This window comes from Canis aureus, chromosome 16 (genome assembly GCF_053574225.1).
Source record: "Canis aureus isolate CA01 chromosome 16, VMU_Caureus_v.1.0, whole genome shotgun sequence".
Taxonomy (NCBI): Eukaryota; Metazoa; Chordata; class Mammalia; order Carnivora; family Canidae; genus Canis; species Canis aureus.
The window spans coordinates 59,785,941-59,802,024 of NC_135626.1; the positions used below are offsets into that span (position 1 = coordinate 59,785,941).

The 16,084-nt window shown below is 60.8% G+C and overlaps 1 protein-coding gene across 6 annotated transcripts in view; it reads left to right on the forward strand.

Moving 5' to 3' along the window:
- Positions 1 to 16,084, forward strand: part of SEPTIN9 (septin 9) — a 145,248-nt gene that overhangs the window by 76,798 nt on the left and 52,366 nt on the right. For 5 of the 6 annotated variants that reach the window (XM_077854381.1, XM_077854385.1, XM_077854383.1 and 2 more), the window contains one exon: positions 2,098 to 2,739. In XM_077854381.1, the coding sequence (XP_077710507.1) occupies positions 2,098 to 2,739 (642 nt within the window). Of the gene's footprint in view, positions 1 to 2,097; positions 2,740 to 13,274; positions 13,396 to 16,084 lie in introns of those variants that run through there. The other variant, XM_077854387.1, reaches the window with a different exon arrangement.

The window sequence follows — 16,084 nt, forward strand, 5'->3', positions numbered from 1 at the left end:
TGCGGCTGCACGAGTTCACCTGGAGGTGGGTGGGGTGCAGACCCCTCCTCTAGAGAGCCCCCAGACAGACGGAGCCACCGTGCGGGGGGCGGTTTGGACGGTGCTCTGGGGGCTGGGGGTAGACCAGAGGCACCCCCAGGACCCACATGAGGTCACGGTTTCTGGATACACCCCTGCCCTGTCCTTTGTCACCTCAGGCTGCCCTGGAACAAGTGGTCTGTACTCTGTGGTCACCTGAGGGGAGAGGGCCCCGGGAGGGGTGCTGGCATCCCCACTTTGGCACATCCCTGCTGCTCGGCACGGAACCCCACTGCTCTTGGCCGCGATATCAAGCAGAGGTCACAGGCCGGGCCCACGGGCCACCTGCAGCCCGTGGATGTGATTTGGTTTGACCACACCTGTTCTGAGAGGGGTGGTTTCCTCAGTGCCAGCGCGTGCGGATCAGGAGTTAGCACACAGAGAACGCAGATTCCCAGGCTCTCCCGACAAGTGCGTCGCTCTGGCCACAATGGGCTCACAGGCCTGCGGGGCAGCAGGTGGGCCCCTGAGGCAGGCCGCTTCCCTCTGACCAGGGACGTTTCTGTCCCGCAGGGCCTCTGGCAGGGCTGAGCTTTGCAACTCAGGATGTCGTGCCGTCTGTGCACCGAGCAGGCCGTGTGCCCGGGGCTGAGAGAGGTCCCGCCTGGGTGCCACGTTTGGGGAACTGGTCGTTCCCGCAGCCAGATGTCGGGGCCGGGGCCTCCTCTGCTTCCTGTCTCCCAGGACGTAGGAGCACAGGCTCCCCTGGCCACCCCCACCCAGCCACCCAGCCACACAGCCGCCCAGCCGCCCAGCAGGCCCTGGTCTTCTGGAGGAAGCCCCGTCCACGGGGATCAGACAAGGCCGTGCTGGAATTTGGAGGATGGAAGACTCGGGGTTGGGGGCAGTGGCGCTGAGAACAGGCCCACGTTGCTGTTGCTGGGGTTGGGGACGACCTGACGAGGTCCCAGGAAATCCTGGGCTCGTGGGTGGCGGTGATGGGGGCTGGTCAGGCGAGGTGGGGCGCTGGGTGGGAGAGACCCTGTGGGCCGGCCGGGAAGGAGCTGGTGAGTGTTCCTGCCATGAGGGCCCTGCATGCTCTGGTCTTTATAACGGGAGCAGTTGGTTCTTGTTGGGAGCCCGGCTGCAGGGACCGTGGGGATGGCCGGCAGCTTCCCAGGCACTGTCCCCTGGCCTTGGAGGGAGCAGGTCCCGGCAGAGGTAGTGGGCGGCTGGGGTGGGAGTCAGATGCCCGGCATCACACGGGGGCCCAGGTCGGGCTGGGGCAGGTCGCAGAGCACGGAGGCAGCCGGGGCGAGGACCCGAGAGGCTTGGAGGGTGTGGACGCGCCAGGACTCTGTCATCCCACCTGCAACAGGGCAGCCACGTGGTCAGAACGCTGGGCCCTGCATCTGGACAGATGGCATCTTCTGGCCACTCTGTCTCCACGTCATTGGGCACATGGCTTAAGCACCAGGGCCTCAGTTTCCCTATCCGTACCAGGGGTTAACCACAGTATTCACAGGGTAGGGTCACGGGAAGAGTAAACGGATGCAGTGAACCCGGTGCCTGTCTTTGATGTTGTGCCATCGGCCGTTCGTGCTGTGTTGTTAGGGTGACGTCATTGCCGTCGTGATTCTGGCAGGTGACGGTTGTTACTGGGGACGCCCCCCTCCCGCCCCCGTTGCTGCTGCTGGTGGTGTGGCTTGTGTCTGGCCGTGTCTGCGTGGGGTGGAGGTGAGGAGGGACGAAGGAAGGCCACGACGGGAAAGAAGCCAAAGCTCCCCTTGAGCCAGGACATCTTTATAGAAAACGTGGCTGGCACGTCCACGCCGTGGCCCTGGAGGACAGAGAGGCTGCTGTGTCCTCCGAGCTCCAGCCTTTTCGCTCTGTGTCCCAGTGCACGAGATTGCTGGTGCCCACGGCCCCTGGGACGGTGGGGCTGTCCCCTTTGTTCCCCCGAGGTGGAGGGAGCCTGAGTCCTTTGGGCCCCCCGCCGCAGCACCCCCGCCAGCTCCCTTGGTGTAAGCGAGTTCCCGGACCATCCACTCCTCACGTCCCCCTCTCTCTGTTTTCCAGCCTTGAAAAGATCTTTTGAGGTCGAGGAGGCTGAGACGCCCAACTCCACCCCGCCCCGGAGGATCCAGACCCCCCTGCTCCGGGCCACTGTGGCCAGCTCCACCCAGAAGTTCCAGGACCTGGGCGTGAAGAACTCTGAGCCCGCAGCCCGCCATGTAGACTCCCTCAGCCAGCGATCCCCCAAGGCTGCCCTGCGGAGGGTCGAGCTCTCGGGCCCCAAGGCCGAGCCCGTGTCCCGGCGCACGGAGATCTCCATCGACATCTCGTCCAAGCAGGTGGAGAACGCCAGCGCCGCCGGGCCGTCCCGCTTCGGCCTCAAGCGGGCCGAGGCGCTGGGCCACAAGACGCCGGAGCCCGCCCCCCGGAGGACGGAGATCACCATAGTCAAGCCCCAGGAGTCGGCCCACCGGAGGATGGAGACGCCCGCCTCCAAGATCCCCGAGGTGCCCGCAGCCCCCACTGCGGACGTAGCCCCCAAGAGGGTCGAGATCCAGGTGCCCAAGCCGGCCGAGGTGCCCGCCTCCCCCATCCCACCCCAGACCCTGGAGAATTCAGAACACACCCCGATGTCTCAGCTGCAGAGCAGGCTGGAGCCCAAGCCCCAGCCCACCGTGGCCGAGGCCCCACCCAAGAGCCAGGAGGGTGAGTAGCAGGAGCGGGTCGGCCGAGCTACGGTGCTTGGGGATGGGGAGCTGGCTCTGCCCTGGAGTCCCAACGTGGGGGGAGGTTGTAGCAGGTGGATGGGGGCAGGATTCCGTGGCGGCCAAGAATACACCGGGGCAGGGGGCCCAAGGCTGGTGGTGGGGGGACTCTGCATTGGGGATGGACCAGGATGCTTGCGTCGGGCTTTGGACAGAATCTTTGGGTTTCGGGGGACCCCTCTGTGGGTCAGAATGTGCCGTGGTGTAGAGCGTGCGCTGTCTGCCCTGAAAGGCAGTGTCTGCAAGTCTGATAAATGAAGAGGGGGCAGGCTCATGTGGGACACGGGGGTACGATGGGTTTGGGGTCCAAGGACAGGCTCCCGCGTGCCTCTGGTCACCAGGCCATGGGGGCGGGGTGGGGGCGGGCAGGCTTCTGCTCAAGAGGGATTGCGGGCTGCCCCATAAGTACCCGGCCGGGGCAGGAGCCTCAGGTGGGGGGCCTCGTGGCCCTCCTAAGGTTCTGTCCTGGGGGATCCTCCTCTAGCTCCTCCTCGGAGATGGAGGGTCGTGGCCAGAGGCAAGGGAAACGAGAACGCCTCCTCTCTGTGTGCCCGGGTTCTCGGGGCCGCTGGGAAGGGGTCCTTGGGCTCCAGACGGGGTGGGGCGCTGGATGGGACCAGTGCTCCTCTCGATTCAGTGGGAGCAGCTCCCTTGGTTTGACTGAGCAGGTGGCAGATGGGGGTGGGGGCCAAGACGCCCGTTTGTGGCCATGCTGGGCCTCAGCCCACTCCCCCATCTCCCTAAACTGGACCCTGCAGAGCCACGCCCACCCACTCAGACACCGCCGAGTTGGAAGGACGGCGGGCCCCGTGCACGGGGAGTGGGCTTCTGTTGGTCCAGGGTCCTTGCCACCAGATAGGGCTTCCTCCTGTGGGTGAGATGTCCCGCCCGTGGGTGAGATGTCCTGCCTGTGGGTGAGATGTCCTGCCCGTGGGTGAGATGTCCCTCCCATGGGTGAGGTGTCCCTCCTGTGGGGGAGGTGTTCATGCCCGGCTGAGTCAAGCGGGATGTGGTTGGGGATGCGGTCATCCCAGAGCCCATCCACGTCCAGATCGTGATGGCAGCTGGTGCAGGATGCGTGAGGACGGGGTCCTGGCTCTGGGCGACAGGCAGGAGGGTGTCTGCTCAGGGTGGACCCGCCCTGGGTCATCAGGGCAGGCAGGGCACGGCCTCGGGGTTGCGAGGATGTCTTCCTCCAGCATGTAGACGTGGCTCAGGCCCCGCTTAGCCCCGCTTAGCTTCTAGGCTGTGCTGGGAGCCGGGGCCGCTGGGCCCAGTCCTGGCTTTGCTCAGGAGCAGCCGAGGGGGCCGTGGGGGGTCTTGAGCCGGCCTTGGAGGAAGTAGAATTTAAGCAGGCGGGGAAGGGGAGCCCAGGCAGCAGCCCCGAGGTGCCCGGGAGCCTGGAACTCAGAGGGAACCGCAGAATCTCGCCGTAGAAAAGAGTTTAAATCTCCAAGCCCGGCATGAGAGCTCTGCGGTCAGCTGCCCAGACCCCGGGGCCCCTCAGAGGGCAGATGGGCCCAGCTCCTGCGCCCAGTGGCCTCCTGCCGTGGAGCATACTCTGAGGGGTGGGGGGCTGTGTACCCATCACATGAGTACATGCCTGTGCCCCGACCCCCCGTGTCTCATCGGCTGGCTGGGGAGGGGGCTCTCCGGGACCAGTGCTCACAGGTTGAGGGCCTTTGGGCTGGACAGATGCAGTTAGGAGGGATGCTCGGGGGTGGGGGCTGGAGGAGGTGGGGGCGCAGATGGTCCTTGGGCCTTGGGTGAGGGGGTGGGGGAGGAGGAGGAGGAGGAAGAGGAGGAAGCAGAGCCCCCTGTGGGTGGGAGATTGGCCCTGACCCGCTTGGCCATGGATGTCCAGTCTTAAAGTCCCTAAAGCAAGCCCAGTGCGGGGCAGGGCCGTCCCTGTGAGGCTGCAGTCCTGGAATCTGCTGTAGCAGCTTCTGGCGGTGAGGTCCCCTGCTCCGGGGCTCCGTCCGCTCCTCTGGTCACTGCCTGCCCAGTCCATGCGGACACAGACCGGCTGTCCCTCAGCCTTGCTTCCCATCCACCCTTCCCCCCTCCTGCCCTGACCTCCTGACTCCTGGCCCCTGACCTTCTTCCTCTTTTTTGAACTCCTATGCATTCTTCAAAGCCCAAACAGCACTCTTCCATGAAGCCCTCCCGCTAGCCGGAAATGGCCTTACTTCCTTTGACTTCTGTGCCTTTTTGCCTTTTTTTTTTTTTTTTTTTTTTTTGATGTATGATATCTCGTGTTTGGCTTGGAATATTAATTACCTGTGTTGCATGAAACTTTTCTCTGCTAGACTCCTCACGTAAAAATAGTTCCTCAACATACCGTTGCTTTCGAATTCAGAAAACGTAGAAGTTAGAACCTAAAGTTGACCTGTAACCCAGCGCTATCCATGTTCAGCATTCATCCTGTACTTTTCAGAATTCCCTCCATGCGCCCTACTGGGTTCTAGGTTGAGGGTGAGGCTGGTGCTAGTTTTTTTCAAGTTTCTTTTTTTTATTTATTTTTTAACTGAGTGACATGGATGCAATAGGTGCTCAGTGAAACGATGTTGGAGGAGTGAGATGGTTTTTTGTGGCCCCTGGGGGCAGACACAGGGACCCCGAGGGCCCCATGGGACCTTGTGGGGACCAAGCAAATGCTTTCCTGGTCAAGCCAGAACCCACAGGTTGTGACCTGCTCTGCTCTGGTGCATTGGGTTCTTTGTTTCTGAGGCTGCCGGCCCCGGGCCCTGACCCCTGACCCTCCCTGTCACCCTTTGGTCATCGCTGCTTCTCTCTTCAGGCTCTGGGTGAGTGCGGCCTGTCCCCTGTCCCACGTCCCTGCTTTCCCCGGCCCCTGCATGGGTGGCTCCGGGTGGGGCAGGACCACAACCATGCCCGTGTGGGGAGCGCCTGGCTCTGCCTCCGCCCGGGAACCACCCGCCTCTGGCCCATGGCTGACACCGGCCAAGTTTCCCCGAGGCTGCCTTATAAGGCGGGCATTGGCTGCTCACTCCTGGGTCTGCTGCTTTGACGTCTCCGGATGCTAACTAGAAGCCACGGGGGAGGCTGGGGCTGACGGGGCAGGGTGGGGACCGAAGCACCCTGGACCGGCTCCCGCTGAGTTCTTGTCTGGGTCCCGGTCCCATCCCATGGGCCAGCTCGTTCTGAGCCGTCACTTTGCCGCCCCCCACCCCCAGTCTCAGTTTCTTGATCTGTCCACTGAGGGAGTGGTTGGGGCCCCTGTCCCAAGGCGGTGCACTCAAAACACATTCCACGGTGGTGCCAGGCATGGCTGGTGATGATGGATGTGAGCCTGGGGTGGGGCAGACTCACCGCGTGTCTCAGGAGGGTGTCCCTCTCACTAGAAACATCTAGAGATGTTCTTGGCTGTGGGTGGAGCTTGGAGGAAGGTGACGGTGGGTCCCTAAGCTTCTGGTGCTGGGCGCAGTGTCTTTGCACACCTGGTCTTTGCACGCCTGCCTGCCTTGCAGGAGGACCCGGGTGCCTGCTGCACTGAGTCTGCATTAGGGGCTGGGACAGAATGAAGTTAGTCTCAGCTCTGCAGGGGACAGTGGGGGCTAGAAGCACAGGGCTCCTGGGACCCCCAGCGGGGACACGGGAGGAGAAGGAGGTTGGGCCGAGGAGGCTTCAGGGAAGGACAGGTGTGTACTGAGCGTGAAGGGGGGGATGGGTCAGCCAGGGAAGTGGGCGGGAATGTGCCAACCTGGGGCAGGGAGGTGGGGTGAGGGGGACCACTGTGCGATTCGGGGGGAGGCCCAGGCTCTGCAGAGCCTCCCTAGACTCCTCCTGTGTTTGCAAGATGCCCCACTAATTGGGGTCCACTCTGGGCCTGATGCTGGGCAGTAAACTCCCTGGGGAAGTCCCATCCCAGCACCCGGCATACAGCAGGAGCATGATAAGTGTGCTGAAGCAAGCAGAGCAGTGGGCTCGCACCTCACCAGGCCCTGGCCCTTCACCTGCAGAATTTCCTTCTGTGCGGGGGGGCTAAATGTTTCTTTCTTCCTTTCTTCATTTTTTCCTTTCTTCCTTTCTTCCTTTTCTTTCTTTTCTTTCTTTTCTTTCTTCTTTCTTTCTTTCTTTCTTAAAGTTTATTTATTTGAGAGAGAGTGTGTGTGCACGTGCACGTGGTAGGTGGGGGGCAGAGGCAGAGGGAAAAACAGGCTCCTGGCTGAGCGGGGGGCCCGACTTGGGGCTGGATCCCAGGACCCTGAGATCATGACCTGAGCCTAAATCAAGAGCCAGCCGTTTAACCGATGAGCCCCCCAGGTGCCCCTCAGTGTTTCTGTTGTGGCAGGACCGGGCCATGCCTCCAGCATGTTCCTGACCCGGCCCCAGGGGAGCATCCAGGCACCCGCTTACTTTTGGGGATTGGGTCTCCTCCAGTCCTTCCCCCTGGTAAGAACCACCTGTGTCTGTGCAGGAAGTCCCCGTGCACGGGGGGGGCAGGTGGACAGCGGCCAGGGCAGGTGTGTGTCCAAGGTGAGGCAGATAGGGGCAGCAAGGACAGAGCTGGGCTCCGGGGCCCAGGCAAAAGCAGCCGCCTCCCCTCGCCAGCCCGCCCGGCTGTCTGCCCGGCCCAGCCCAGGGCTGAGGAGGAACGAGGGCCCAGTCCAGGGAATGCAACCCCAGCAGCTGCGGAATGCCTTCCGCGGGGCCAGGCACAGCTGCGGGGAGGGCAGGGCAGGGAGGCAGGCGCTGGAGGAGGCGGCCTCAGCCCTTCCCTGCTTCGGGGGCTGTGGCCCTGGCCACCCAGCCTGGCCCCAGGATGGAACCCGGGCTCCCAGACACATGGCACTGGGTGAGGCCTCCCGGGCGCTTGTTCCGGGAAGCCTGCGCAGCTGCCAGCAGAGGAGCCGGGTCTGCATCCACAGCCTGTGGGGCCCGGGACAGCTGCCGGGAGCCGGGGTCGGCACAATGGGGCCGCTGTGTGGGGAATGTGCCCGAGCCAGACAGCCCGGCCCTGTGCGGCGTGGACAGGACACGTCAGCGCTGGGGGAGCACGCCCAGGCCCCCACCTGGTGCCCTGAAGTGTGGGCAGCCCTGGCCAGACTCCAGGTTCCGACAGTTGGCCTGCAGGACGTCACTAGGTTCACACCGGCCTGATGAGGCCCGATGTGGACCTGCGGTGGCGTGTCTGAGAGCTCGGATCTTGGGAGCCACGGAGGCTCTTCTCTGGGCAGGACAGGCCTTCCTGTCCCCATGTCTCCCTGGGCTCTGACCTGGGGCTTTCTGTGGCCGTCACGGGTGCCCCCTGCCCGGAACCCCAGGGGCACCGGAGCTCTGAGATGTGGCTGATGAGCAAAGGCAGCTTGTGCCTGGGACTGAGCCTCCCGTTCCCGGAGCAGTGGACGGGGATAAAAGTGGATGTGTTTTTTTTTTTTTTTTTTTAAGGGTGGAGGGGCGTGGAGCTCCCACGTTCGGCCTCTCCTCCCCATGCCCTCCGCCGCCAACTCCCTCCTTCCAGAATGACCCCCAGAGGTTTCAACGTCGAAGCATAGCAGGTTAGGTGACGGGGGTCACCTGGGGGGCCTTGCCCAGTGTGTGGGGGCAGGGCTGATGGGCATGGGCGTCCTCCCCGGGCCGCCTGGGCCCCCGCTGCTGCCCGCTGCACGCTGTGCCACTTCTGCTCTGGCGTCCGCTTCCCCCTCAGTGCGGTGGCACGATTCCTCCCACACGGCATCGTTAGGGTGGAAGCGGTGCAGGGCGACGATGGCCAGTGTGGAGCCCCGCATCCGGAAGGCTTTGGGGAAACAAGCAGGTGGACGAAAACCAAAGGTAAAACCTACTTAGCGGACGGGCGTGGCTGCCCATCGCCTGCTGCCCTCCTTCCGCGGGCGTGTCCGCTCCCCACCCCCACTTACCCTGTCTCCTTCCAGAGCGGTGTGGCCGGTGTTCGAAGAGAAGAAATAGGGGCTCCTGGGGGGGCTCAGTGGTTGAGCGTCTGCCTTCGGCTCGGGGCGTGATCCCAGGGTCCTGGGATCGAGTTCCGCACCGGGCTCCCCGCAGGGGGCCTGCTTCTCCCTCTGCCTGTGTCTCGGCCTCTCTCTGTGTCTCTCGTGAATAAATAAAATCTTAAAAAAAAAAAAAAAAAAAAAGAAGAAGAAATAATGATCATGGGGACTTTGAAAAGGAAGTCTGTCTTTCTGACCAACCCCCCATCCCGTCCTTCCCGGGGTAGCCCGTGTTACCTGAGGGGCACATCGTGTGTCCTTCTGGGACTGGCATGTGGGCACCGTCCTTGGGCCCATGCGGAGAGAAGTCTGTGTGTAAATATCTTAGAGACTTTGTGAGAACACAAGTGAAACCGGACTCCTGCAGCTTTTTATTCCTTCTCTGATGCTGCCTTTGCACCCAGCGGGTCCCTCTGGTCCTACCGTCCCTGCCCCCCCTTTCACCGTGATGCTGGAGGCGTCCGTGAACGTGCTCGCATTTACATCCGTGTGTGTGTGTGTGTGTGTGTGTGTGTGTGTTTGGGAGGGGGCTGCCCCGACTTCAGGAGTGGGATTTCTGCACCATGGGACGTGTGCATTTAAAATGTTGATCCACCCTGGAGGCACCTGCGGGGTTCGGTCGGTGAAAGTGTCTGCCTTCCGCTCGGGTCATGATCCCTGGGTCCTGGGATCAAGCCCTGGTTGTCAGGCTTCAGGCGCAGGGGTGGGGGGAGCCTGCTTCTTCTCTCTCTGTCCCCTCTCCCTGCTGGTTCTCTCTCCCCCCCCCGCCCTCCCTCTTGCTCCACCTCAAATAAATAAATAAAATATTTAAAATAAAATAAAACGTTGATCCGCGTTGTCAGACTGGCCTCCGAGCGGTCACACCCGATTTCAGCGCTAGCAGCACAGTGGCCCTGTGCCCTCGCCCCGGCCTGCGACCTGCGGGGCTGCAACGCTGTCGCTGTCGGGCTGGGGCTTTATTTCAGGTGTGAAGGGGAGTGTCTTCTCCTTATTCCAGGCCGAGGGCCCTGGGTTGTCTGTGAGAGGCTCCTCCCTGCCCTCGTGTGCACGGGGTGGGCTGCCCATCCTGGTGGCCGTGACATTTTCTTATCCACACCTTTGTTGTAGCTGCTACAAGTGCTTTTCCCCAGTTGTTGACTCTCGATTCTATTTATAGCATGTTCTTCCAAACAGAGGTTTTTAACCTGTAGGTTGTCAAGTGCATTCTTTTTTTTTTTTTCCCCCGTCTTCTGTTGGGATCCACACCCTGCTTGGAAGCCTCCTGCATTCCAAGATTATAGAAACCATGCCTCCAGGTTTTCTTCTAGCACTTTTATGGTTCGCTTTTTTTTTTTTTTTTAACATATTGCCGTCATTAATCTATTGGAATTTATTGGGGTGTAAACAGCGAGGTAGGGACATACGGTTTTGCACGGATATGTGCACGTGAGCTGGCTCTGCCGTGGGTGGGGTGCACTCCTGCGCGCTATTTTTGTCAGTTTTGGTGTCAGTGTCCCGCCAGCTTCACAAAAATAATTTGGATGTGTTTCTTTCTTCCTCTGTGTCCTGGAACATTTTAAACAGCAACACAGTCGTCTCCACATAACAACTTTTAGAGAATTCACTCGTGAAACCATCGGAGCCTGATCCTTTCATAGGGACCCTCGTACTTCAAAAACCGTAACCAGGTCTTTTCCATTAGTTTGTTTGAATTCTTTGTTGTTTTTCTCGTATTTTATACCTTCTTTCCCTAGAAGATCATCCTTTAAGCCATTTAAAATCCCTTAGAGAGGTGGTAGTGTGGCACCGTTGCTCCGGGCACCTCGGCCACTATCCTGGACCATGTCCACAGATGCAGTGGATGTGGCCGCTGTCCTGGGGATGCTCCTTCTGACATGCGAGCAGGGCAGCGTGATGAGCGTTTGGAGAGAGACCAGTCCAGAGGGTCATAGCACCCCAAGGAGAGAGCCCCCTTCTCTGCTGGTGGATCCCTCTTGGTGGCGGTGATGGGGGAGACCTTGGGTCTCGGGAACAGGGGTGGAGATGGGCAGAGTGGTCCAGGCAGGTGAAGGGTCCACGTTCCAGGAATTGTGGATTTGATGTTGCCCAGAGAGCGCCTTTCAAGCTTTGCTGGGCTGCAGCTTCTGGTAAGAAACATATTTTGTACCACAAACCAGGACACATGTATGTGTAGATCGATGCACGCGTGTGTGGGGTGCATCCACATGCAACATTTCCTGGAAGTGATCCTTACCTGCTACACTCTGGTGGTCTCTGTCCTTTTCTCTTTTTGGGTGGGAGGAGCTTTGCTTATTCCTTCCAAAGCAGCTTTATTGAGATATTGAGATACACTTTCCATACCTCTCAGCACGCTCCTCGGAAGGACACAGCTCCCATGAGTGGGGCAGGCATCACTGCATCCAGTTTTAGATTATTTCCATCCCCTCAGACACACTCCCCGTACCCTTTAGCAGTCACCTACTCTTCCCCCCACTGCTTCCTTCAGCCCTAAGCGGTGACAGGCCTTCCTGTCTAGATCTGCTTATTCTGAACCTTGCTTAGAAATAGGACCAGGGGCACCTGGGTGGCTCAGTTAAGCATCTGACTTTTTTAAAAAGATGTTATTTATTCATGAAAGAGACAGAGAGAGAGGCAGAGACACAGGCAGAGGGAGAAGCAGGCTCCCCAATGTGGGACTCGATCCCAGGACCGCAGGGTCATGCCGTGAGCCCAAAGGCAGACGCTTAACCACTGAGCCACCCAGGTGCCCCAAGCATCCACCTCTCAATCTCAGCTCAGGTCTTGATTGTAGGGTCCTGATTTCAAGTCCTGCATTGGGCTCCACGCCCAACACAGCGTCTCCTTAAAAAAAAAAAAAAAAAAAAAAAAAAACCCAACAACAACAGAAGAGAAATAGGCGCTGTGGTAGGTGGTCTTCGCTGACTGGCTTTTTCACTCTGTGAGATCCATGGCGCGGTGCCCATCAGCGCATCATCACTTTTGACAGCCGAGTGCCGCTCCACCGTGTGGCTAGAGCAGTGTGTCCGTCCACTCATCAGCTGATGGCCACTTGGGCTGTTTCCCCCCTTTGTCTGTTGTGAATGTACTGCATTAAAATGTGTGTCTATATTCATTTTCATCTGGGGGCTCTCTTAGGTATGCCCCCAGGCTTTATTCCCTTCTCCCAAATATCTCATCCTCAGTCTCAAATCTCCGATCCCTGGGTCCCAGGAGCACAGACTTCCCAGTGAGAGCACCTGCTGCCCAGGACTTCCAGCGTTGGCTGTGAAAGTTAAGGAGGAAGATAACGTGTGCTGCGCCGGTGAGATCACAGTGTTGGAGCCCCCGACTCACAGGTCGGGCTGCCCCCATGACACCGCAGAGGCCTTTTGGTCGGCTTCTGGGCCAGGCCGAGTTTCTGGAGAGGGTGGCCCGCCCCAGGGGTAGCCAGCGGAGCTGATGGAGTAGCTGTGCCTCCTCTGGGAGTTCTGCTGCAGGGGCAGAGCCGGGGCTGGCCCCTCTCCTGCTGACGGTGGGAGGCTGCTGCCCACTAGGGCCTCCCGACCTGGCTTCCTTTGCCCGCTGGCCTTGGCTCTGCTTGCCTCACTGCCCCAGCGAAGTCTCCAGTTGCTCTGCCAGAAGCACCTCCTTCGGGAGTATCTTGAGCTGGGAAAACAGCACATTCGCTTTCCAGGCAGGCCTGGCTCAGCCGGGCTTTAGCAGAAGCACAGTCCTGCCATCGTGTGGGCCCTTGGGCCCCGTGTGCCTGCTGGACCACCCATCTGGCTGCTGGGGCGTGTGTGGTCCGAGGCGACCCCCCCAAGAGCTAACAGTTTCCCCTGGAGACCACTGCTAGGAGGTGGGCAGGCCAGGCTGTCCAGTCCCTACTTCTGAGCCCCTCGGTCCCCTATTCCCTGAGCCCTGGGGTCCAGCCTGGAAGCCGCTGTCCTCATTCACAGTCTCCAGAACCACATCCTGGGTCCGCACTGGGGCTTCAGGCCCTGCCTCCCTTCTGCTCAGGCAGAAACAGGAGACCCCATGGGGCTCCCAGAGGGGCGTGAGGAGGCTGCTGTTTGAACAGAAGGGCTTGGGCTGCAGCAGTTTTTCTCTCTGTTCCTCCCCTTAAGGTGGGTCATACTTACACGCATAGCCTCCTGGTCCAGGAGAATTTGGGGTGTCGGCTCTGTCTTGTGCACGGGGATGGGGGAGCTGTTATCAGCTGAGCCAGAGGGAGGTGACACCCACAGTACCGCTAGTGGCTGGTGACCCCAGAGCATGCCTGAGTCATGGTGTGATCCCGGCCCCCCCAACTCCCGGGGGACAGCGTCTGCTTCTCTGCACCATGGTAGCCCAGCCCAAGAGAAAGGAGAGGGGGCTGTTTTCATCGTCATGGTGATCCCCACCCCCGCCTTAATTCTGGTCTAACGTTGGGCCTTCCTTAGGTCTGTGGCTCCCTGCCCGCCTGCCTGCTGACTAATGCGGATCTGGTGCCTGATAGGAAGGGCGGCACAGGGAGGCAGCAGGCCCCTGTGAGGGTGCAGGCTCAGGTTACCGAGGGTGGAGGCATTTCCTAAAACAAGGCCCCAAAGCCACCGACCCTCCACCACGGCCTGGACTTCAGGCCCCCGGCCCGACACCCGCACCAGGTGAGTTCCGGCTGGGTGTGGCAGGATGAGGTGCGGTGGGTTTCTGGGCTGGGGTGGGGTGTGGTTAGGGAGGCTGGGGTGGATGAGGAGGGCAGATCCCCGTCTGCCCCCCCCCCCCCCCGGGGGAAAGGGACTAGCCTGGCACCTGGCCCTCCCTTCTTCCTGTGGCCGCCCACGGGGCCTTGGCCACTCCTTTGTCCCCGGGGAGGACTAAGCAGTCTGGTTGCGGGTGCATGCACGGGGCACACCTCGAACCCAGACCCCAGCGCTGCCTGTGGTTTACCAGGGCTGCTCTGTGAGTGCACGTTCTGTTCTGGGGAGGCAGCCCAGCTCAGCGAGTTAGAAGCCGAATTCCCTGGGATTAATTCAGCAGCAAGTTTGCCTCTGCCCAGATCCTTGCGTATTACGCGTGCCTGTTCTTGGCAGGTATTGGCCCTGCTCTCTGTGGGTGGTGGGGGCCCCCAGCCGCCCTGGCCTTGGTGTCTGCCCCAACCCCAGTGCCTGCGAGCCTGCGAGACACTTGGCTCCGGTGTGGGTGATTCTGTTTGGGCCCAGAAGGTCTGGGAATGTGCAGCTTCAGTATCCAGAGGAGCCTTTAGGGGCTGGGGGCACTCTGCGCAGTCTTCCTGTCACATGGTCACACGTGGGGTCCTGGAAGGGTCCTCCCCTTCCCTCGCCTCCTGCACATCCCTGCCCCTCCTCCCCGGATTTTCCTTCCCTCTTCCCCTCCCTGGAGGCACTTCATTTGGCATAAGCACCTCCCTTTCCGGATGGGACTGGATAGATTCGGGGATTGGAAGACTTTCCTGGTCCTTCCAGGTCTAGATCCCTGTCACAGCAATTCCAGAAACCCTTATCTCAGCGGGGAGGCATCCATAGGGACCTAACAATTTGCGCACCTTGAGGCTAGCTTCTGGCCAGTCACCCTCAGCATCCCATTTTCTAGGTTAGGAAGTCAAGTCCGAGAGAGACTCCAGCTGCGTGCCGAAGGCCCGGCAGCTGCTGACAGTCTGGACTTGAGTCCTGGGGAGGGCCTGGCTGCCCCGCTGGCGCTGGCTTGGCAGGGGACGGCCGCGGCGGCGGGGGTGGAGCTGCTTGGGGCCCCTGCCAGTGCGTGAAGCTGGGTCCCTGCCCCAAGCTTTGGCCAAGATGCAGGGAGCCCAAGCCGGACCCTCCTTTTGCTTCTTTCTTTCGCAAGGCGCCAGGAGATGATGAAAGAAAACCCCATTTAGGAAGGAGAGACTCTGGTATTCCCCCTCTGCCTACAGCCCCTTAGCTGCCCTGGGTTTTGAAATAAGATACTGCTTGTCAGGGGCTTGAGTGGGAACAGATTGGGAGTCCCGTTTCTCTGCCTTGGATCACAGCTGCAGGGAGCCCCGCGTGGCTGCTCACCACCGCTCTGGCTGGGCCCCCCAAGCTCAGTGCGGCCCCACCCCGCCCCCTGCGCAGCAGCCCCACCGCGGCCCTGCCCCTGCCCATCCTCCCCGCCCCCCTTCCAAGCCCAGCCAGTGCTGCTGCAGAGCCCAGGGAGAGGTTTGGGCTGGGCGCAGGTGGGGGTGTGCCTTCTTGGTTGGGGAGCGGCTGCATTAAAAGCCCGCTGGCCCCGGCTGGCCTGGAACGGAACAGTGGGCAGGCACGCCAGCCTCCTGCCTGCCAGCTTTGCTCCCTGCAGGTCCCAGGGCACGCCGTCCTGTGCAGAGATGGCTTCCACAGGCTCGCCTGGGTTACCGATTTTCCTGGAGCTTGGAGTAGTTCTCCGCTGTCCTGATTGGGCTGCGCAAAGTGCGGAGATGGGCGAGGGCGGAGCTTTCTTCTCTCTCTCTCTCTCTCACACACACACACACACACACACACACACAGGCTCACACACACATGCTGCCAGGATGAAGGTTGGGAGTGATGGGTCCCCCTCTTCGGGGATTGGTGGCTTCCATAGTTATTTCAGAGGCCCCGCTGAGTCCTCAGAGTGCTTCCAGCATGCGGGCACCAGGCCCAGCTCTTGACAGGTGTTCCCTGCACACGTGGCTCAGCCCCTCGGGACATCAGAGACAGTGTCAGGTGGGGAGGCCAGCTCCTCATGCACATCTCTGCTCCTCGGGACCGGGCAGGGTGGCCAGGACCCTCGCGTGGCCACATGGCTTCCTGGGAGGCCAGGCTGTCAGCATGGCTCTGGGGATGGGGTTGGGGAGGGGAGCTTCCGTCCTTGGGTTGCCCATTCCCGTCTCTGGGCCTCGGGAGCAGGCCCCCAGAGTTCTACTTGGGGACGCGAGGTAGAGGGAGTCTAGGGTAAGAGCAGGGGACTGAGGGTGCCAAGGACCCATGGAAAACCGTCTGTCCTCACCCCTCAGGGCCCTTCCTTCCCCTGGGGGTGCTGAGGGCTCGTGCCGGGGAGCAGGCTGCTGGCCCCACATGATCATGGGAAGGTGATGCGCATGAGGAGTCTTGGTGGCAGAAAGCTGATGGTTGTCCGAATGCTGTCCCCTCACCTCCTGGGCCTGAGTATTCCCTTTCAGGCTCTAGATAGTTCTGAATCTGAAATGCAGCTTTCTGGGCCCACACTCAGCCCTTTGGAACCAGGGCCCCTGGGGAGGGGAGCTTACTGAACCCCACTGTGAACCGACTCCCTGCACTGTCCAGCTTTTTTTTTTTTAAGATTTATTTATTTATTCATGAGAGACACAGAGAGAGG